Source organism: Terrapene carolina, unplaced genomic scaffold (genome assembly GCF_002925995.2).
Source record: "Terrapene carolina triunguis isolate 2854851 unplaced genomic scaffold, T_m_triunguis-2.0 Scaffold58, whole genome shotgun sequence".
Classification (NCBI taxonomy): Eukaryota; Metazoa; Chordata; order Testudines; family Emydidae; genus Terrapene; species Terrapene triunguis.
The window spans coordinates 89,841,914-89,864,761 of NW_020664409.1; the positions used below are offsets into that span (position 1 = coordinate 89,841,914).

The following is a 22,848-nucleotide window of genomic DNA, read 5'->3' on the forward strand; positions in this document are numbered from 1 at the left end:
GGGGGGGTACCCTAAGCAGGAACACAGCTCTCTTAACCCCAAAGATGAGTGTTCACACACAGAGTTAACCAGGAAAAACTCCATGTATAAACAAGTCTTTAAGCTTATTCCCATGCAGGAAAGGGAATACCCTATACCTGTATAAAGCACTTTTATATTGGTATAAATGTGTCCACTGCAGGTATTGTACCAGTATAATTACACCTAGTTATACTGGTTCAAAGTCTGTATGTAGACGAGGCCTCAGAATGAGTTGCCAAAAACAGATAGTCTGTTATAGTAATATAATCTCACAGGAAAATGGACAGGCTTAAAAGCTAAATCTTATTTGCCTTATTCACAAGAATAATGCTGTTTGGATGAGTCAGGTGAGAAGAATTTGACCCTAAATTTTCAACCTAAAGAGAGAGATGAAAAATAACATCCCAAGTTGCAACCTCTTGGATTAATTGGGATCTTTCTTAAAGCCCCAGCTCCTAGAGTCATGGGAGTCCATGAGAAATTCAGCTTTCATTTAAATAAGTGCATTTCTAGCCCTCTCAGTTGCAGAGAAAGGCATGAAAATGTGAAACAAGTGCACCCCAACAGCTCAAAACCCAGAAGGCCAATAAAAAGAACTGCACTTTTTTTTTTTTTTGGTTAAATCTCACAATGTTTAAACCAATCATGATATTTGGGGAGGCTGATGTCTCTAAAAATATATTTGGATTTGGCAACACCCCAGCGCCGGGTACGAGGTGAAGTTGCCCCCGGAGTCCCAGCCCCTGGGTCCAGCCCAGCAAGCGAAACGTTTCAGTTCTCCTCGGCTGCTGCTCTGTGGAGAACAAAATCGAAGCAGCCTTCGAAGTTCGCATTCACACCAGGCTTCCTGCCTGCTCCGGCGCCCCCGGATTGGTCCCTGTAAACAGACCCGAGCCACCGGGGTCTGGGCCGGCCCCAGTCCGCGTTTCTCGCCCAACAAACGAGTTGAGCCCCCAAAAACTCGCACCCCCCAGCCGGGCCGCGGCCCTGCGACACCCCAGGGACCGCTCTGACCGCGGACAACGCAACACGCCTCGCGTCAGCGCTCCCGCCCGCGCGCTCCGCTCCCGCCTTCCCAGCCATTAGCCGCGTCCCGCCCCTTCCTCTGGCGTCACTTCCCGCGCGGCCTCGCTTCCGCTTCTCTCCCGACTCCTGTCATCTCCTTCCGCCCGGCTGTTTCCAGGGTAACTAGCCGCGCCGGTCGGAGACTCCTGTCGCCCGCCTCCCAACGGGGGAGTCAGCCCGCCCCCCGCCCGGCGTAAGTAGCGCAGCAGCGGTCTAGGAGCGCACCGCGCTCGCAGCGACCTCCTCGGCGGAGAGGAGCCCCGCCCTGCCCTTCTGCCTCCCCCCCCCGGGAGTAGAGCACTGCCCCACCCTCCCCGAAGCAGAGGATTGTCCTTCACTCCCAGAGGTGTGGGACTGCCCCCCCCAGGGCAGGAATCCCCCCACTGTCAGGGGCTGCTCCTCTTCCCCTCCACCCGTCCCCCCCCCAGGTGTTGGGACCCACAAGAGATCAGGATCAACCCCTTCCCCATCCCCCCCCCCCCCCCACTGCATTCCCCACAGGTGAGAAATTCTCCCCTCCCTATGAAGCGGAAGACTATCCCAACCCTCCCCTCCCCTCGAGCAGTGGCTCTCAACCTTTCGAGACTAATGTACCCCTCTAAGGAGTCTGATTTGTCTTGTGTCACCTCACTTAAAAACTACTTGCTTACAAAATCAGACATAAAAATACAAAAATATCACAGTATGCTATTACTGAAAAAATGATTATGTTCTCATTTTTGCCATATGATTATGAAATAAATCAATTGGAATATAAATATTGTATGTACATTTCAGTGTATCGTATATGCAGCAGTATAAACAACTCATTGTCTGTATGAAATGTTAGTTTGTAGTGACTTTGCTAGGGCTTTTTACGTAGCCAGTTGTAAAACTAGGCAAATATCTAGATGACTTGATGTACCTCCGAAAGACCTCTGTGCATGGACAGCGAGTATTGAAGGCAGGAGGAGGCTGTGCCTCCCCAAACAGCCTTGCGTGGCCCCACCCACGCTCTGCCCCCAGGTCCCTTCCTGCTTCCCGGGCTGTGCTGCGGGGGAACTGGGGGGCTAGTGGTAGCTGGCCTGCACTCCGGGGCTGGGGGAGGGAGGCCATGCTGCCCACCCGTCTGGCGTTGCGGGGCTGTGCCTGGTATTCTAGGGCTGGGGGGGGGCGTCCCGCCCGGCGTTCCAGGGCTGGGGGCACGCCGCCCGCTCACCCGCCTGGAGTTCCAGGACTGGGGCGGGGCCTGCTCACCTGCCTGCAGCTCCCGGTGGCTGCCATTCGCCGTTCCCGGCCAATGGGATCTGTGGGAAGCAGCGTGGGCCTGCGGACGGTTGATGTAAACAAACTGTTTTGCGACCCACCAGCGGATTACCCTGGTGGGCCGCAGGTTGCCCATCACTGACTCTGGAGTAAAGGACTGTGCCTCCTGCCTCCCCTGGAACGGACCCCTCCCACCCAGAAGCAGGAGCATAGGGGATTGGTCCCCTCCCCAGCCCAGCAGAATAGGAGACTGAGTCCTCACTTCAGTGCGAAGGACTTCCCGCCATGTTCCACTTTTCAGAGTCCGGTGACCTCAAAGTATGTTGCAGCCATGAGGAAAGGATGGGGATTGATAACCCCCAAACACTGAGTAGTTGAGCCCATGTGTTCTCTCATCCTTTCCCACTAAGCTTCTGGTGGGCAACCCCTACTGCTTTGACATGTTGCCCAGGCATCAAAACCATCTTCCTTGGGGTAGAAAGTTTTGGGCCTGCTTGCCTTTTTCTAGATGTTTGTACAGTGTGTAAAGCATCTAGAGTTCTAGAGAGGAGCTTGATAAACCAAATGAAAGAATATCTAGATATGGAATTTATTTTAAACTTTTATTACACCTTTCATCCCAGAGCTGCTCATGGACTACATATACTGCCTGAAAAACCTTTCTGAGGTGGAAAGGACAGCAATTGGGCTGACATCAGTCATACAAGACAACAGTGGAAGGAAAGGAATTTTGGTCAAGGGTACTAGGACAAACTCCTACTTCTAGGAAAAGTGCTCTAGGATCTTTCATGTCCACATAGAGCAGATAGGAGACAGGACTCATCCAAATAATTCCTTTATAGTATGAACTGCTTGGATATAAGTTGATAGAACTGAGTTCATCCTACTGAGTTACAAACCTGTGGTTCAAGGAAGCTGAAGATATTTCAAACCTGATGTTTAAAACACCAACTTGTCTTTTGCCTGTTTAGTAATATGGTTTGTTTTTCATGTTTGGGATAGGGGTGTCATGAGGAAAGGAACAGTATAGTAACCGTACAGAGTTTTAACTGAGAATTCATGAACTATATTTCAGCATCTCTTTCTCCCTGTCTGTGTGCAGCCTAATTTTGTGGGATTGATTGGAGTCAGACAATGTCCACTCCTCCTCTCGCTGGGGCAGGAATGCCTCCTGGTGCTTTCTCAGGACCACAGGCTCAAGCAGCCCGGGAAGTGAACACAGCTTCTCTCTGTCGCATTGGCCAAGAAACTGTGCAGGATATTGTATTTCGGACAATGGAAATCTTTCAGCTACTGCGGAATATGCAGGTGAGAAGCAAAAAGACCTTCCCTTTTCATTCTCTTCTGTTCCCTTCCCATCTCCTACCAAATATATATATATTTTTTAAACAACTAATACAGTTGGAGGTGATCAGGTACATCATAGCATGTGTAGAACGTGTTTTCAGTATTTGAGGGGGTAGTTTAGCTTAGAGCAAGTTCTTGACCAAACTGCTTTCGGGGGTGAGGATATGTTGTCTGTGTATTGCTGTTGGATTATTTCGATAAATCTGTTCTTCCATCCTGGTTGCGTGAGCGTTGAGAATTAGAGAAAATCCTCATTTAGTGTACTGTGGGTACACTCTAAATGTAAGACTTTTGTCTTCATGTTTCTATTTTCTTTTAAGAAATAACAAAATTTATTTGTATGTGAACTGCATTTCTGTATTCTTGCTGGCCTTTGGGGATTATTTTGCCAGAGATTTTTTGATCATCTTATTATAGAATAACATTTTCCATCCAAAACTGGGTGAAATTCTTAACGCTCTTTTTATACTCAGAAAGTGGTACAAGTAATCTTCAGTGTGAGGGGTGGTTACTCAGTAAATTTACAAATAAACCCCAAGATGTAATTGTATTTAAAGAATGGAATCTGAGAAGATGAATTGGAATATAATCCTTTTATTTGTTCCTGTGACTATGATTTCTTTTTATTTAGTTGGAAGTTATATTATATTGTAATTTGTTATCTATACGTAGGTATTTATGTCAAAGATTATTGCTAAAGCATTTTGATACTGAGCTTGATAACATCTCATAAAATGTTAAGATGGCATCCAATATCACATCTTCTACATCTTGTATAAACCAGTTTAGGGTTGGGGTTAGGATTAGGGTTGTCATAGCACTTGTTTTGGGAGGTGAGAGAAATAATAGCAGCCAGGTACTTGTGTCTGTGGAAAGAATCCAACAATCATTGAAGTAAATGGGAGCTGAGTAGAAGCATTTTTGAGTGCAAGACAGAATTTGGCCAACAAAATGGAATAGCCTTTGTAAATTGATATATATAACAGATTAAAAAGTTATAGCTTGAGAATTATTGCATTTCTAAGAGGTTTTCCGGAATTGTGCATCTTACTAGAGTTGCATAAGTTTTTATTGAACAAGTTATTTCTTTTAAATCCAAATTTAACTATGAAGATGTCTCATTTGAGCTACTTCACTATATTCAAATAAAAGTAAAGTGAGAAGTTTTGTAAAATAGCTGCAAGAAAAATATGTATCCTTAAGGAGTATTGCTTTGAGCAATGACCAATACAGTTTGATTAGGTATTGCAAATCCTCTATTATTGTAATGACATTTATATGATGCTATCCTTAAGTTAAAAGTAAAGGTGAAAAAAGAATAATTTATTTGTGGACTAAATAAAAAAGTAGTACCAGTGTACAGGTTGTACACTATTATTAACAGAACATAATCTAGTTGTTTGAAAATGTTCCCTAGATCAGAAAGGGAGGATACAAAAAAATCTTCTGTGTAAATTATTTTTACAACATTTAAACAGAATGAAAGAAACCATGGCTTCTATGAAATTCAATACAGTTCACATAGCCTTGATCTATTAAAACGCTTTAAGCTATAACTAGCAAATATATACAGTCTATCTTAGTTCTCTTTTCAACTCTTAAAGAAATGCTCATGCGTTTGGTACAGCTTAATGAAGTAATTAACTTAGATATAGAGGAAATAATGTTATTGTTTAAAAATAAATATTTTCTGTGTTATGTAACAGTACTAAAGCCACTTCTCGGGATTTCATAGTGGAGTTTTTTTTGTAGAAATTTATGACTGTATTTCCTTTCAATATTTGGTTTTATGGAAATCCACCTTAGCCTCTTCTTTTCTCTTATTAACCACAGAAATGTGACACTGAGCCCTAGTCTACATTACAAACTTATGTCAGTAGAACTACATTGCTCAGGGGTGTGGAAAATTCGCACCCATGAGTGTCGCAGTTATGCCAACCTAACTCCTGGTATAGACAGCACTATGTCGATGGGAGGGCTTTTCTCATTGACATAGCTACCTCCTCTCAGGGAGGTGGAGTACCAATGCTGAGTGGAAAAGGTGTCCTGTTGGCGGTAGCATTTTCATTAAGCGCTACAGCGCTGCAAGTGTAGACAAGCCCTTAGTTCATCACTTTGATTCGTGGCTGAGATGGCCAGCTAGCTGCATTGGCCGTAGAGATCTCTGACTATTCATGATTTAACTTCAGTTACAGAATTCATATTTGTAGTTGTGAGTATGATCACCTCCTGAATGAAAATAATAAAACAAATTCTTTCTCTCATTTCCATCAGTGGGGAAAACTTGAAAAGTAGAAGACATTTTGTTTTGTGATGAATGTGTATATGAGTCTGTGTAGAGAGCTTATTGCGGAAAATTTAAGTTGATGAGATGTGTTTTGTATTAAGTTCTAATTTTGGAAGTCCTGTAAGAGTGAGTTCCATAGTTTAGATCCAGACTCCCATTCTCTCGTCTGTGTCATGATCCTCCTCTCTTGGTAAACAGTTTCATGGTTGCAATAGAATTTAGCTGTCAGTGGAGAGAGAAGTGATCTTAGGTAACAAATGTTAACCCCACAGCGAGCTGTGAATTTTAAAATTAAAGCTGGTCAAAATCTCACAAAATTATTTCATCAAAATGTTGAATTTTCAAAAAGTTTCAATCTTTGTAAATTGGTCATAAACAGAAACAATAATTGAAAAATTTAGAAATATTTTCCCTAAAAATGTTGTTGAAACTTTTTTTTTTTTTTTTAATAACTAACTAAAATGAATTGACTACAGAATCCACTGCCTTTGCTAAGTGAGCAGACTGCTACACTCTGCATTATGGAGCCTCTTTCCCTGACATAGTGAATATGTCTGGGGCATAAGTGTGTGGATTACTCTGGTCAGATCTAACGAGGAGTTAGATTATTAGTTAGTTGTTTTTGCTGATACAGACTAACACGGCTACCACTCTGAAACTGGTCAGATCTGTATATGATACCAGAGAGTATCAATAGGAAAGATGCTAGCATTTTCAAAATGCTTTGAAGATATTAAATAATGAGTTATTGATCATATAAAGGTTCTGTTGATTACATAGGACTTGGGTTTGTTGATGGTTTTATATCAATGATTTGGCATATAAAATCAGCAGATAAGGTGCAAATTTTTAAGGTAAAGAAAGTGGCTGGAACATCTATGACTGTTAGTCGGAGAGAAAATGTAAAAAAATAGGGCTGTCAAGTGATTAAAAAAATTAATCGTGATTAATCACACCATTAAAAAAATTAATCGTGTTTAGTCGCGCTGTTAATAATAGAATATCATTTATTTAAATATTTTTGGATGTTTTCTACATTGTCAAATATATTGATTTAAATTACAACAGAATACAAAATGTACAGGGCTCACTTTATATTTATTTTTATTACTGTAAAAAACAAAATAAATAGTATATTTCAATTCACCTAATACAAGTACTGTAGTGCAATCGCTTTATCATGAAAGTTGAACTTGCAAATGTAGAATTATGTACAAAAAATAACTGCATTCAAAAACAAAAAATGTCAAACTTTAGAGCCTACAAGTCCACTCAGTCCTACTTCAACCAGTCACACAGACAAATACGTTTGGTTACAATTTGCAGGAGATAATGCTGACCACTTCTTATTTACAATGTCACCTGAAAGTGAGAACAGGCATTCACATGGCACTGTTATAGCTGGCGTCACAAGATATTTACGTGCCAAATGCGCTAAAGATTCATATGTCCCTTCATGCTTCAACCACCATTCCAGAGGACATGTGTCCATGCTGATGATAGGTTCTGCTCGATAACGATCCAAAGCAGAGCAGACCGACGCATGTTCATTTTCATCATCCAAGTCAGATGCCACCAGCAGAAGATTGGATTTTCTTTTTTAGTGGTTCGAGTTCTGTAGTTTCTGCATCGGAGTGTTGCTCTTTTAAGATTTTTGAAAGCATGCTCCACACCTTGTCCCTCTCAGATTTTGGACGGCACTTCAGATTCTTAAACCTTGCATCGAATGTTGTAGCTATCTTTAGAAATCTTACATTGGTACCTTCCTTGCGTTTTGTCAAATCTGCTGTGAAAGTGTTCTTAAAACGAACACGTGCTGGGTCATCAACCGAGACTGCTATAACATGTAATATATGGCAGAATGCAGGTAAAACAGAGCTGGAGACATACAATTCTCCCCCAAGGAGTTCAGTCACAAATTTAATTAATGCATTTTTTTTTTTAACGAGCATCATCAGCGTAGAAGCATATCCTGTGGACTGGTGGCCGAAGCATAAAGGGGCATACAAATGTCTAGGTGACATTGTAAATAAGAATCAGGCAGCAGTATCTCCTGTAAATATAAACAAACTTGTTTGTCTTAGCGATTGGCTGAACAAGAAATAGGACTCAGTGGACTTATAGGCTCTAAAGTTTTACATTGTTTTGTTTTTGAGTGCAGTTATGTACAAAAAAATCTACATTTGTAAGTTACACTTTCACAATAAAGAGATTGCACTACAGTACTTGTATGAGGTGAATTGAAAAATACTATGTCTTTTATCATTTTTACAGTGCAAATATTTGTAATAAAAAATAATAAGATAAAGTGAGCACTGTACACTTTGTATTCTGTGTTGTAATAGAAATCAATATATTTGAAAATGTAGAAAAACATCCAAAAATATTTAATAAATTTCAATTGGCATTTCTAGTCTATTGTTTAACAGTGTGATTAATCACTATTAATTTTTTTTAATTGCAGTTAATTTTTTTGAGTTAATCGCATGAGTTAACTGTGATTAATCAACAGCCCTAGTAAAAAAGAACTTTTCATAAATACTTAATTTTAGTTGATGGGCTAGAAAGTTTTTTTTAGTAACTTGTTTTTGTTTTGTTTTTATTTTGTTAACCATTTTCCTTTTAAAATTGTTTGGCTTTTTAAGCTACCAAATGGTGTTACTTATCATACTGGGACGTACCAAGACAGATTAGCAAAGCTGCAAGAACATCTCCGTCAGCTATCAATACTCTTCAGGAAACTGAGATTAGTCTATGACAAATGCAATGAAAACTGTGCAGGGCTAGATCCTGTACCCATAGAGGTAAGTATTTACTTTGATATGCATGATTGGTGGGTCTGATTTTTATTGTTTATTTATGTTACAGTAGCACCCATTCCTTCAGATTGCTTGTTATACTCTGCTGTTGTCTCTGATTTTAAACGAGACCGTAAACCAATGATCCCCAAACTTCTTATTTTGTGGCCTTTCTTACCCATAATGGAACCTGTCCACCCTCTCCCCCTGGAACCATGGTTGGGAGCAGGACCGGAGCCACCGTCAGGAGCCAGGACCAGGAGCAGAGCTGCAGTTGGGGGCCAAGAGCAGGGCAGGGGGCTGGGGCTGGGAGCCAAGGCCAGGATCGCAGATGTGGCCGCAGCCGGGAGTGAGGCCATGACCAGGGCCCTGAGGCTGGGGGCAGAGCGGGGCTGGGTGGCACTCCCTCCCCACCCCATGGGGGCTGTCCTGAGCCCCACCACACCCCTCACCCGATGTTCCTCTGCTCCCCCCCAGGAGGGTGCGCCCACCAGTTTAGGGACCATTGCGGTAAATTCGTCAGGGGACAGATTGTCATTTTGTGGAGCTGGTTGAAATTTTGGGGTTTTTTTAATTAAAAAAAACATTAAATGAAAAAAATGTAGTTCTTTTTTAGATTGAATGAGGTTTTTTTACTTTTGGGAGGATGAAAAATTTGAAACATTTTTTTAAATGAAATTATATTTCATTTCAGATTTTGGAGTAGTCTTTGTCCAGTAGAAAAAAAGGAGAAAAGGTTTTTTTTTGTTTTTTGTTTTAAAAAGTGGGAGAGAGAGAGACAAATTGGAGAAAAGCTTACTTTCTGTGTGTCTTTTTTTTACACTTTTCCAGGGGAAAGAAATACATTTGGGTGAAAAAAAGTTAGAGTGGAGATTTTTAGCCACTACTTTCTCTCACGTTTTTTCTTTTTCCAATTATTTTCCAGTGGGGGAAAAAGTGAGAGGAAGAACACTGGATGGAAAATCCTTTTTCCATTCAGCCAAAAGTAAACAGAAAACCTGAGAGAAAATGACAGTTTCTCCTTGATTTTTTTAATCTTCGTCAAATCTACCTTTTTCTCTTTGAAATTTAGACATCCCCTACTTAATCTGAGTTTACTATATAGCACAATGGGGCGCCTATCCTCACTGGGCCTCTGTATGCTATTGCTGCTGCTGTTACTACTACTACTAGATTTTTGGATTTTCTACAGTTTAATTTAAACACGGTGTTATATGTTTTAAAATGTTCACTAAACAGTGACAAAGAAATATAGGAAATTTAGGATCAGACCTGTGGTCCATCTAGACCAGTCTCTGACAAGATTACCACCTGCTTTAGAGAAAAGTACATGAAACCCTGCAGCAGGCTGTTATGGGATAATCTGCTCCATGGAAAGTTTCCTCCCAACCCCCGATAGATGGAGTTGACTTATGCCCCGTAGCATGTAGATTTATATTCTTCTTGAGTTTGTTTATGGGCTTTGGGGATTTTTTAAGCATTTCCTATAATATATCTGGGTATTTTGTTATCCATATTAATGTCCAGTCCCTTTCTGACTCCTTCTAATCTCATGGCCTCAGTGATATCTTGTGCAATGAGTTTCATTGCGCTTTTTGTGGAAGAAGTTTCTTTTTATTGGTTTTGAGTTTGCTACCTTTGAGTTTTATTTTGTTCCTCTTCTTGTGTATTATGAGACAGGGTGAATAGAAGCTGAATCTACTAGACCAGTGGTTTTCAAACTTTTTTTCTGGCAACCCAGTTGAAGAAAATGTTGATGCCCGTGATCCAACGGAGCTGGGGATGAGGGGTTTGTGGTGTGGGAGGGGGCTCTGGGCTGGGGCAGAGGGTTGGGGTGCGGGAGGGGGTCAGGGCTCTGGGCTGGGGGTTCAGGCTCTGGGCTGGGGCTGGGGATGAGGGTTTTGGGGTGTAGGAGGGGGCTCTGGGTTTGGGGGGGGGCTCAGGGCTGGGGCAGGGGATTGGGGCATGGGGTTGGGGTGCGAGGTTATCTCGGGCAGCTTCCAGTCAGCAGCTCTGCAGGGGTGCTAAGGAAGGTTTCCTGCCTGTCCTGGCACCGCAGACTGTGCTGCACCCCAGAAGCAGCCAGCAGCAGGTCCGGCTACTAGCCGGAGTCGTGCAAGCGGCTCCACGCGGCTCTAGCCCGCAGGCACCGCCCCCCAGCTCCCATTGGCCGGGAACGCCGGTACTCAGGGCAGGGGCAGTGCGCAGAGCCCTGTGACCCCCCCCCCAGGAGCCGGACCTGCTGCTGTCCACCACAGGGGCACAGCGCAGTGTCAGAACAGGTAGGAACTAGCCTGTCTTAGCCGGGCAGCACCGCCAACTGGACTTTTAACGGCCCGATAGGCGTTGCTGACCAGGACCGCCGTGGCTCAATGCCTTACATTCGCGACCCGCAGTTTGAAAACCACTGGACTAGACCATTCACTATTTTGTGTTCCTTTGTCATATTCCCTCATAGGGCCTTTAATTACCTTCTATTATGAAAGTGAAAAAGTACTGTTGGTACACACAGTATCTTGAAGAGGTAGAATTTGGGCTGAATATAGCAAAATGGTATTGCATTGGTGAATGCAGAGAAATTGTCCTCAGGTTCAAAAGGAAGTGTGTGTGTTAGGTCAAGCTCTCTTCCAGTTCCCAGATTTCTATAACTAACATTCCATCAATAAAACTAGATTAAGAAAAGGTTGCATAACCATAACTCTGTCGCCTTGTGCATTGCTTTTGATATAGTCTCTAATGACGTACTAATACAATATTATGTTCTACACTATTTTTTATATTCATTTAGCTCCCATCCTGCCACTGATTCCATCAGAATCAGTTGCAGGATTCTGGCTTTCGATTATGTGTGCAGCATCTTGAAAAAAAAATTTCTTCATTTTTGCTATACTCTGTTTTCATTGGCAATCTTTATTTACTTAAATGTTTTAAAATAAATCTCTCTTTAATTTATATACATTAATATAGTTGGTTTCTTTGTATTGTGCAACTCCTTTTCAGCCAACAGATCAGTATGTGAGGCAATTAACTATGAAACTGGCCTAGCTACAAACTTTCTTTGCCCGAATTTCCTGAATGTTGAGTGCTTAACTGTTCAATTTGAATGTTCTTAGTCGCTTTTATCAAAAAATTGCATTAGGTTTAGAGATAAAAGAAATTTCATAGTGTAGTATATTTGGCTGCAAGCTACCAGAATGCCTTCTCCTTGCCCTGCAGGGTAGTAAAGGAAGCCCTCCTCCAGAGAACCTTAGTAGCTAAGTAGCTTCTGCCTTATAGGATGCAAATATTATAAATCATGCACTTTCATTACATTTTCACTGTATAGCTTAGATTCACATATGCAGTTTGGAATTCGTTGGCTGTCCACTTTAACAAGATTAATGAGAATTCCGTGCAAAATGTATTTCACATGCATGAAATTCAATTTTCAATGGGTTAAATCCAAACTAGTTTTCACTAGTGTATTCAAAGGTAGTAATTCTAAAATGAGGACTCCTCCATACCAACTTTAAACTTCCTACCCGCATCCATTTTACTCCTAGAATTGTAAAAAAAAAAAAATTACATTTGATTTTTTTTTTAAATTGGGAATGTCTGAGGAAGATGGGAGGTTCCACTCTTGTACTTTAAAATACATTTAATGTCTTTGCTCAACTTAAAAAAATAAAAACCTCCCTTAAGCAGAGACCAATCCTGCAAAATTATGGTACAAAGGGTAAATATTTCAGTAAGTTATGAATGTCTGAAAATGTGTTAGGATGGAAATTATCATGCTATCTGAGGTATAACAGATATATTTGGACTGCATAAATAATTTAGTATTCATGATTTCTCTTCCTTTCACATTCCCTCAGCATAAATGGTTCAGTTTCCAATGTAGCTGAATAACAGATGAATGTGAATTTGATTGAGAACCTAATCCTTAACCTTTGTCTTCTCCTTGCATGTTTCCAGTAATTACTAATTACAAGTACTCCTGTTCTTTTTGCGGATACAGACTAACACGGCTGCTACTCTAAAACCTACTAATCTTAATTTTGTCTGTTCTCTGTTTACGTTTAAGAGGATCTTATTCTACTAGCAGCTTCATCTTTTCTCAGTGCCTACTGTTTGAGGACTCAGACATTGTGTTGACATGTATAAGGGTTCCAAATTCTCAATTTTTTTCAGAAATGGAAGTTTAAAGAAGCCAACAATGGACTGTGTGCCTTCATATACAGGTTTCATTAACTCTAAGATCTAATTCTAAGCTGTTGTAGGGTACTGCTCTTGAATCAGAGTAGTATTTTTTGCTACTCAGAAAAATACTTTTGTCTGTAATTTCTATATGCAAATTGGTTGGATTTTCTTTTAAAGGAAGGATATAGGTGTTAAAGTTCATTTAGGACTGCTTCATCAGATTTGGGGTTCAGACTGTTTCTCTTTACAATGGCAGTTTGTAGGAAATGATGAAACATGGGTTTTTTGATCTGATCACAATGGAAAATATTTAAGACAAAATTCATATTTGACATATTTTCCTGTTAAGATCTTTCTATTTGAATCAACCTATAATGGTCAAAAATACAAGGACATCATGATATAGACTTCTTAAAATATTAAAGGCTAGATTTTGCCTGTTTGTAAACCACAGCCCATGTTGAGGCCTGCATAAAGTTTCAGTGGTCCAAGCATAGGTCTGTGAGGCATTGTGCCTACTTGAAGCACAATACCCCTCCCTGGTGTAGTGGGGGTGTGTGCTGGAGCCATTCTGTGGGTCTTTGTGTCGGGGGGTGGGCGGGGGTGGTTGAGTAAGTCATGTCACCACCACCTCCCTTTAGGGCAATTTGCACTTCCAGAGAAAGCCGTGATGTCTTTGCTCTCTTATGCACCTATCCAAAGGCTAAGGACAATCTGGCACTAATATAGCACACCTGTAAAAAGAAACTTTCCTTCTTATCCTCTGTCTGCCTCTGTTCCTCTTTCCCTCTTCTCCCTTACTCCCCCCCCCCGTCCCCCTCCCACACACAAAAGAAAACAAAGGAGTGGTTCAGATTAAGAACTCTGTATTTGCATATATTCCCATGCAGAGCTCCCATTGCCCACTGAAGGAGAGCTGTAGGGTTAGAATATTTTAAAATCTGCTTCTTATGTTCCTTGATTCTGTAAAAAATACTGTTTGCAAGCTTGACAGTATTAAAATAATAATACTAAATAGTCCTTTACAAACATATGCTTCAGATCAGGAAACGTGTTAAGATTTCTGTTTAATATATTTAAACTACTGAGAGCAGAGATTTATAATGGAAATGACATTGGCACTGAAATGCTTCATTTTGATTGTATTGCCATAAATGTAGGTGAGAAGTTTATTTTGGCTGATGAGCTCCATAACTCTGGAGCATACTATGGTTCTCTTCAAATTTTTAGCATACATAGCAAAAATAGTTTTTTACTTGAACTCTAACATTTGGTTCACCTTCATAGCAACTTATTCCATATGTTGAAGAGGATGGATCCAAGCATGATGATCGAGGTGTTGCCAGCCAGCTTCGTTTTGCTAGTGAGGAAAGAAGGGAAATCATGGAAGTAAATAAGGTAACAAAGTTGAGATTGACTTGCATAACGCAGAAAATATGTCTCTTTGTCCATGTGAAGCTTGTATTACTAGATTGCGCCATAAAATGCAGTGTGTTTGCTATTTGGCCCCAAGTGACAAATAGTTCAGTAGTAAACATTTCTTGTATATCAGGATTTCAGTGTTCTCCATCATTCAGCAATTTTTGATTTTGTTCTACTGGGTGAGTGTAGAACTAAGGCACCTCAATAATGGAAACTATGTTGCTCTCTAGTGTTTCCTAGCCAGTGCTGTGAGATTTTCATAAATGAGGTACATTTGGGTTTGCACCTAGTTGTTCTGGTTAGTGTTTGGAGAGTAGATTGGGATGAGATCATAGTTGGGTTCTCTGTGGCTTTGAGGCTTCTCCAGGAATGGTGGATAGCAGAATGTATATACAATGTAAGATGTGAAAATATTATCAGAAATATGTTGTGGATTAATAACGAACTTTAGAGCTGCCACTCCAACACCTTTCATGAGTAATAAATTCCTTGTTTGGGGGCGGGGGAAAGGGGGTCTGCTTTTTGTATTTTGAGAAATTGAAGAAGAGCTTTTCTTTTGTCAAGTGTAGCATTTATGAAACAGTAACTGGTTCAAACAAAATGTATCAGATATGCTAAAGATGCTGTTAAATTTTCAGTCTGAATGGCAGGTATAGTTACTAATTAAAATTTTATTCAAATCTAAAATAAAAGACCAATTAGCATTTACTATAGTGTACAAAGGTTACTAAAATATACAGCATCACTAAAGCACAAGTAGTTGGTCCTTCAAATTGTAAAACATAAAGATAGGATTAATTAAATGTTTGAAGGGCTGGAATAGACATATGTGTAAATACTAAGTAGAAAGCAGTACAGGTATATGTAAAATAGACAGAAAACAACTGAACCAAAGAAGTATGTAGATTCCAAGTAATTAAAAGAAGTGGTATAGAGAAATACCAGAAAATCCACTGAAAATATTTCTTTGATGTTTCAACTTCTCAATTCCCAATTAGAGAGGGAAAGATATTACATAAAACCCTATATTTATTCACATACTCTATAGGCAAAAACATGGAGACAGCATGTGAATTGAGAGAAAAGCAACTGAAAGCTTTCCTGTTGTATTTTATCTTCTTATGTTTGATGTAGCGGGATTGTATATATTAAATCCTGTATAATGTTATACTGTGAATTTATGCACATTTATTTGCAATCTTTAACTGTTAATAAACATAACTGTCTGTATTTACTGTGTTTTTGATAGTTTTATGACATGTTTTTACCCTTGTTGTTTTACTTGTATGCAAATTTGTTTTTTAAACCTCCTTGGCATGATCTTGTGGAATTTCATAAATGTTTAAGCTTTCTTTTAACAAAATAAATTAATAATAATAGAAATGTAGGACTAGAAAGGATCTCAATAGCTCATCTAGTCCAGTCCCCTGCACTGAGGCAGAACTAAGTACTGTATCTAGATCTCCCTGACAGGTGTTTGTTAAACCTGTCCTTAAAAACCTCTAATGACAGAGATTCCACAACCTCCCTAGGTAATTTGCTCCAGTGCTTAACTACCATTATACTTAGGAAGTTTTTCCTAATGTCTAACCTAAATCTCCCTTGCTGCAATTTAACCCCATTACTTCTTGTCCTGTCCTCAGTGGATAATGAGAGCAATTTATCACCCTCCTCTTTATGATAATCTTTTATGTACTGGAAGACTGTTATCCTGTCCCCTCTCAGTCTTCTATTCTCCAGACTAAACAAACCCAATTTTTTTTCAATCTTTCCTTGTAGGTCATATTTTCTAGCCATTTAGTCACCTTTGTTGCTCTCCTCTGGACTTTCTCCAGTTTATCTACATCGAACTGTGGTGCCCAGAACTGGACACAGTACTTCAGTTGAGGCCATATCAGTGCTGAATGGAAAAATTACATCCAGTGTCTTGCTTGCAACACCCCTGTTAATACATTCCAGAATGATGTCTGCCTTTTTGCAATGGAATTACATTGTTTACTCATATTTAGTTTGTGCTCCACTATAACACCTAGATTCTTTTTTTCAGTACTCCTTCCTAAACAGTCATTTCCCATGTTTTTGTGCAGTTTATACTCCTGGGGAAATTCTGCACCAAAAAATTAAAAATTCTGCGCACAATATTTTAAAATTTTGCAAAACGCTGCCTATTTTATTTGTCAAAATAACACAATATAATCATGCCAGTTTCAATTATTTTGATAATTTATTTCAAAATATCTGCCAGCAAGTATGTCTGTAACAATACAGACCAAAAAAAACCCGATTATGGTAGGGTTTTTTGTTTGTTTGTTTGTTTGACAAATAGATTCCTTACTAGGCATATTAATACAGAGCTTTGAGTAATTCATTTAAATTACAATACTGAACTGTATTTCCTGCACCTGTCAGAAGTAGCGCAAAGTCAGGGGTAATGGAGGAGCTGAGGGATTGGGGAGGAGCCTGGAGTGAACCTGGAGGGTTGTTGGGTGTGGGTGGCGAAATATAGAACAGGTTTTTTTGGGTGGGAAGAGTTGGGATTGTTAGGGAATTGGGGATCCTCCCCAATGCAGACCTTGGCTGACCCCAAGCCTCTCCCATTCAGTCAGGCACGTCTGCCTCTGTCCCCGTACTCTCCATCCCCATGGGTCTCTGTAGCTTCCTCCCCCATCTTCATGCCTCAGTTTGTCCGCCACTAGCCATTCTGAACCCCAGTCTCTGACACCCCCAGCAGCCCTGTGTGCCCCACTCTGACCTAACCTGGCTCCGTAGGCAGGTTGCTGTGATGAACTTCTACTCCTGGGGGAATTCTCTGCCACTGGGCATGCACAGATTTCCCCCCCCCCCCCCACAGAAAATACATTCTGCCCCAGAAGTGCTGCAGTTCCACCTATTGCCCACCAGAGGCTGCTGTGGTGCCAGAACAGCCAGCTGCGTTCATGCTGCTAACTGTTCTGGTGCCACAGCAGCCTCTGGTGGGTGAAAAGCAGAACTGCAGCACTTCTTGGGCAGAAATGTATTTTCTGCGGGGAAGAAAAAATTCTGCAGGACACATGAATTATGCATGTCCGCAGTGGTACAGAATTCCCCAAGGAGTAATACAAGGGGGTCAAATTAAGTTGGCACAGACTATCTTAATTGTGGCATTTCTTAATTTTTGAGTGTTTGACTTTGCAACTTTACCATTCTTTGAATAGTTGCTTATGTAATATATTTATTACCCCACTACTCCCTTCTACACATAATGGTGTAAATCTCTAAAGTCAAAAGCTGGACAAAGTAAAGGAGGAGGCCTGCCCTACTTCCCACATTTCCTCAAGGATTCCACTCACAAGAACTTTTAAAAGAAGAAAGTAAAATTGCCTGAGCATCCTGAACTTGTTCTTACCTAAACAGAAATATTAATTTTTCTCTAACATCTGTTTTCCTAGCTTAAGGGGAAAAATAAAGGTCACTGTAACCTTAGCAGGAATTTGCAGTCACGTTTTTCAAAACGTAATTGTAGCATAATTTAGTGGTCAGAAATACCTCTAATGCTCATGAAGGGAAAGAGGAAGTAAGTTCTTTGCACAATAGACTGCTATATAGCAAGACAGACTTTGCTTCTTTAGTTCTGTTGAAAATATTTGCAAGTAAAATGCTGATAATAATGAAATTTAACACCATTATCTGTACTTACTAAGCTCAGATGCAGTCCTGGGTTGAACAGTTGCAGGGCCTGGTTATGGCTGTGGGAAAGTATCTATGGGCACAGAGATAAGGAGAATGGAAACTTGTTATGCTTTTGGAAAGGAACTCAATTTTTTCTTCAGAAGAGGACACACTTAAAACAAAGATGCATCATCTGGATCTCTTTTACAGGTGTCAGTCTTATTTTACCATACTTCCTACACTCTTACCCTTTGTTTCAAGAGTGACCAAACTTTGACAAGATGGACCACACCATGGTAACACATTAAGGCCCTGATAACAGCTAATAATGATTGATGTTAACTAAATATTGTTTGGGAGTGAAGGAGGTTGAAGGTGATTAGGCTCTTGGATATGTGTAATTAAATTGTGCTGGTGGAAGACTGTAGGTAAACATAAGCATCACTGATTCAGTATGAAACAGAATTGGTGGGGGTGTAAAAAAAAAAGACAACTTGCTAGAGGATTTGAACCAAATTCCAGGTGTTAGTAATTGTAACTCCCATTGAAGTTGATCTGACTTTGACCCGCAGAGTCCAAATCTGTGCAAAAGATGTAACGTTCCTTATCAGATGTTCTTTGAAAAAATAGATACTATGGAAGCAAGCTACAGCCAAATGAAATGCTCCCTCCTTCCTTCTCCTTATGTTGCTTTGTCTTTGTTTAATTTTCATGCATCTGTAAATTAATTCTCCTGCAACATTCCAAAACTGGTCGAGGTGAAATAGTTCAGAAGAGGCTGCACCACCTACTGGGGAAGAATAAGTATTGCATCCTTGCTCCATGCAACAGTTACCCTGACAAGTGGTACAGAGTTTAGTAAAGCCATTTTGGTTAAGCAAGACAAGAATGGGAGAGAACTTAGTCTGAAAAGAAGAAAATCTTGCCACTCTTGACAGACTGCTGAGTTTTCTAAGCAATTTGCCAGCAATGGCAATTCCTTCAGAAGACACATCACTCTCACTTCCAGAGGTTAGAATTAAATTGCTGTTCTTACTGGCCTCTGTTTAGAACTTTTCATGAGCCAAGGCTTCTAGTTGTGCAAAACAGATGAATTATGTAGTAGTTTGTGGCGCAGACTATTGTCTGTTAAAGAACACTGACAAAATAAAGATAATCTCGTGCATTTCAAGAAGGAACCCTTGTTCCACACAGTGGAAGTTGTATTCAGATATGGAATGATACTACCATTGATTTTAACTACAATTGCTTTCTTCTCATTTTTGCACACAAACACAGTTATCTGGTATGAAAGGTATATCTTGCATAGTACATGTCAAAGATTAAGTTACTTACAAGTTCTTAACATTTGCACAAGAAATTGAGAATTGATTCATAGAATGCGAGTCACTCTGGAAGCACTTCTGGTGTGAAATACTCCAACTTAAGTACACACGGGCATAAATGCATAGATATTTGTTGCCATATTTTGAGGAGTATAGCAATATAGAACTCATGCATTCAAAATATTTGTTTTGTGTTTATGAGTAGTAATGTAGACTAATAGCCATGAATGGAAAAAGTGGCATATATAAGTGGCATTAACTTCTTATCTAAAGTTTGGGTTAATTAATATAGCACTCTACATCTTTGGAGCACTACAGACTTTAATGAAGCTTCGCAACTCCCCTGTGAGATAGGAAAGTCTGATTATTCCTCTTTTACAGATGAGGGTATGTTGTATTAGTTTCAATGGACAACATGGGCCAAAGATGTTAACATAGCTGTCCAATGTTAAACACTTTTCAACAAGGTTCAGGGTTTGGTATAGAGGGACCTTACCCTGCTTAGCACCATGGCATACAGGCCATTAAAAATCTTTTTATACCTTTTATTAAAGACACAGGAAAAACAAGTAAGGCATTTGAAATACTTTACTTTTAAGTTAGGCTTTCATTTTACAGCGTCTCATGTTCCCTTTCCCTTTTGCTGGAGAGTATCAAAGATGGCAATAATTGTCCTTTCTGGGGAAAAGAGAAGTTAATTAAGATTTGCATCTTTGTGCCCTTCCAAGTCACTCTGAGTATACCCTCCTTAGTGTTAAACTTTGTGCCCCTATCTATCTTGGTGTGGAATTTTGCAGTTTTCCCATTCTTAGGCTGGAAGCAGGGCAACTGTTTACTACTGTGCAAGTCCTACTGGACCACCTCCATTTCTTCCCTTCAGGAGCTTATGGCCAGTGTTATATAGTGACAAGCTACTTTCTTAAAACAAATGGGTTTATTCAGTGGCAAAAAAGTACATTAACAGAGAGTTACAGTTTCTTTGAAGTATGATGTCCCCGTGTAGAACATTGAGCTGAGCAAAAATCAAACTTCTGAAAACCAGGAAATGTGCAGTTAAGCTTTCCCATGCACCCTTAACTCTGCCCTCTTTCAGTAATACTCCAATATGCTCTATTAACACACACCCATTTACTCTGCCAACCCCACAATTGCTGAAATGTACAAGCTCTTCATCTCTTTTTCCAACCCATTCATCTCATCCACAGGATTCCATCTAGCACTATTAAAGGACAAAAAAAGAAAAGGGAAAAAAGATTGCCCATGATATCTTCCCTCTACCCCCTTTGATCAATATTCACTTAGCACATATTCACGTTGGCCTTTGGCGCTATAAGATTCAGGAAATTCCAGATCCTGGAGTATACTCACACACTTAGCCAACTTCCCAGAAAGAATACCACATGTGTACAGTTTAGGAATTACTTCATAGCCTGTTACAACTTCCTCACAGGATATCATCTCAACCTACATCTTCACTTAGCCATCAAAGTATTAGAATCCTCTCATATTCCACCTCATTGCTGACATGATCCTTTGTAATAAAAGCCCTATGTCCTACTATGACAACCTACACAATTCAGCAAATGATGCATACTTGATCATGAAGGTACACATGCAGCTCTTGCTTTGCTCACACACAAGAGGGTATAAAACATAGATTTCATATTGTAATCACAGCTCTGTCAAACGTGGCAAAGTAATGCACACATGTCCTCATATCCCAAACACACTTTTACCAAGCAGGCCCAACTACTGCCTCCACCATTTAGTGTAGGTACACATTGTCATAAGGAGGAGGGAGAAAACTTGTTCGCCTTAGTCTCTAAGGGTAGAACAAGAAGCAATGGGCTTAAACTGCAGCAAGGGAGGTTTAGGTTGGACATTAGGAAAAAGTTCCTAACTGTCAGGGTGGTTAAACACTGGAATAAATTGCCTAGGGAGGTTGTGGAATCTCCATCTCTGGAGATATTTAAGAGTAGGTTAGATAAATGTCTATCAGGGATGGTCTAGACAGTATTTGGTCCTGCCATGAGGGCAAGGGACTGGACTCGATGACCTCTTGAGGTCCCTTCCAGTCCTAGAATCTATGAATAACACACTGACTGCAGCTAAAGCATATGCAAATAATTTCCATTGGCTACTGCCAGCTCCAGGGGGCCAAAGGGAAGATAGTGTTGGCAACTTTTTTTTTTTTGGTCCTTTAATAGCGTTAGATGGAATCTGATGAATGAGGGAATGAATTATAAAAGGTGAAGAGCTTGTACATTTCAGCAAGAGGTATTAATAGGATGTACTGGGGCATTGCTGAAAGAGGGCAGAGTTAAGGTTGCTTGGCAACCCTAACTGCATTTCCTGGTTTTCAGAAGTTTGTGTTTTATTTGACTCGGTGTTCTGCAAGGGGACAACATAGCACCAGGCAACCTTAAGTCTCCATTAATGTACTTTTTTGCCATTGAATTTCTTAGTTTTTTGAACAGGAAAATATACGTTGCTTGTACAAGTTAGTAGTTTTTTAGGCAGTTGTGCATTACATATCCCACAATTTGCATACCGAACCAAATCATGCTATAGTCAGCAATCCCCATATCATGGTGTACTCCTTGCTCTCCTGCAAACTTCTGTAACCTTATGATCCAGGAATTGCCCAGTATTGACACATTGGCAACACTGGCAGCCATCAATTCTAAATCTCCGCGGTATGTGTCTTTGGAAACACCACATTAATCTGCCGCATTATCAGGAAGTAGTGACTCCCCTACCCCAGCAGTGAGTAAATACAGCTTTTCTGAAACAACTAGTTTAAGGATTGCCTATCACCCATCCTCATTGCCCAACCACTCCACAGCCACAACCTCTCTCCCTGTCTCCCACCCCACCCCTCCCCTCGCCCACACAGTCTTCTGCCTCCGACTTCTCTCCACCCAGTATAACAAAAACTTTGGTTAGGCTGCTGCTGACTGTTCTGCTGTGTTCACAGTAAACCTCCCCATAAAATAAAAACATGTTATATTATGACAGAGAAAACTTGTAGCAAGCAACATAAGTTATTAACCTTTTATTGCAAAGGTATAGAAAGGTTCAGACTAGAAATGTCAGTGGCCTGGTGTTCCCCAGGAGCAATGGCATCAGCACATTCCCTGCAACTACCCAGAGAAGCATACAGTGACTGCATAGACACCGTCTCATGTTTTTTTCTTTATTGGTGCATGCATACTAATCCTTCCAGATTGCACATCTATGCACGTGAGGAAGTGAACATGTTCTTAAATACTGTTCACAATTTGGATCCCCCAAAGAGTTAGTGGGTGCCATGCAGTGCCTTGGGTAAAAACTGACTGATAGAAACCTGTATCACAGCAATAGTTTGATCTTTAGTTCTGCACAACAACAACTTTTTGAAAAACAGCTGTTTTTTCAGGGTTTACCTCTCTTTGGCTCAAATGAGGGCAGGGCCGGCTCCAGGCACCAGCCTGGCAAGCAGGTGCTTGGGGCGGCCGCTGCGGAGAGGGGC

General features: G+C 40.5%; 1 protein-coding gene across 1 annotated transcript in view; it reads left to right on the top strand.

The window, feature by feature from the left end:
• The first annotated feature begins 1,146 nt into the window (after nt 1-1,146).
• The window catches only part of MED30 (mediator complex subunit 30), a 28,580-nt gene continuing 6,878 nt past the window's right edge, over nt 1,147-22,848 (top strand). The window contains exons 1-4 of the mRNA XM_026646147.1: nt 1,147-1,279; nt 3,434-3,639; nt 8,611-8,769; nt 14,230-14,340. Coding sequence (XP_026501932.1) covers nt 3,466-3,639; nt 8,611-8,769; nt 14,230-14,340 — 444 coding nt within the window. The 5' untranslated portion in view covers nt 1,147-1,279; nt 3,434-3,465. The remainder of the gene's footprint in view (nt 1,280-3,433; nt 3,640-8,610; nt 8,770-14,229; nt 14,341-22,848) is intronic.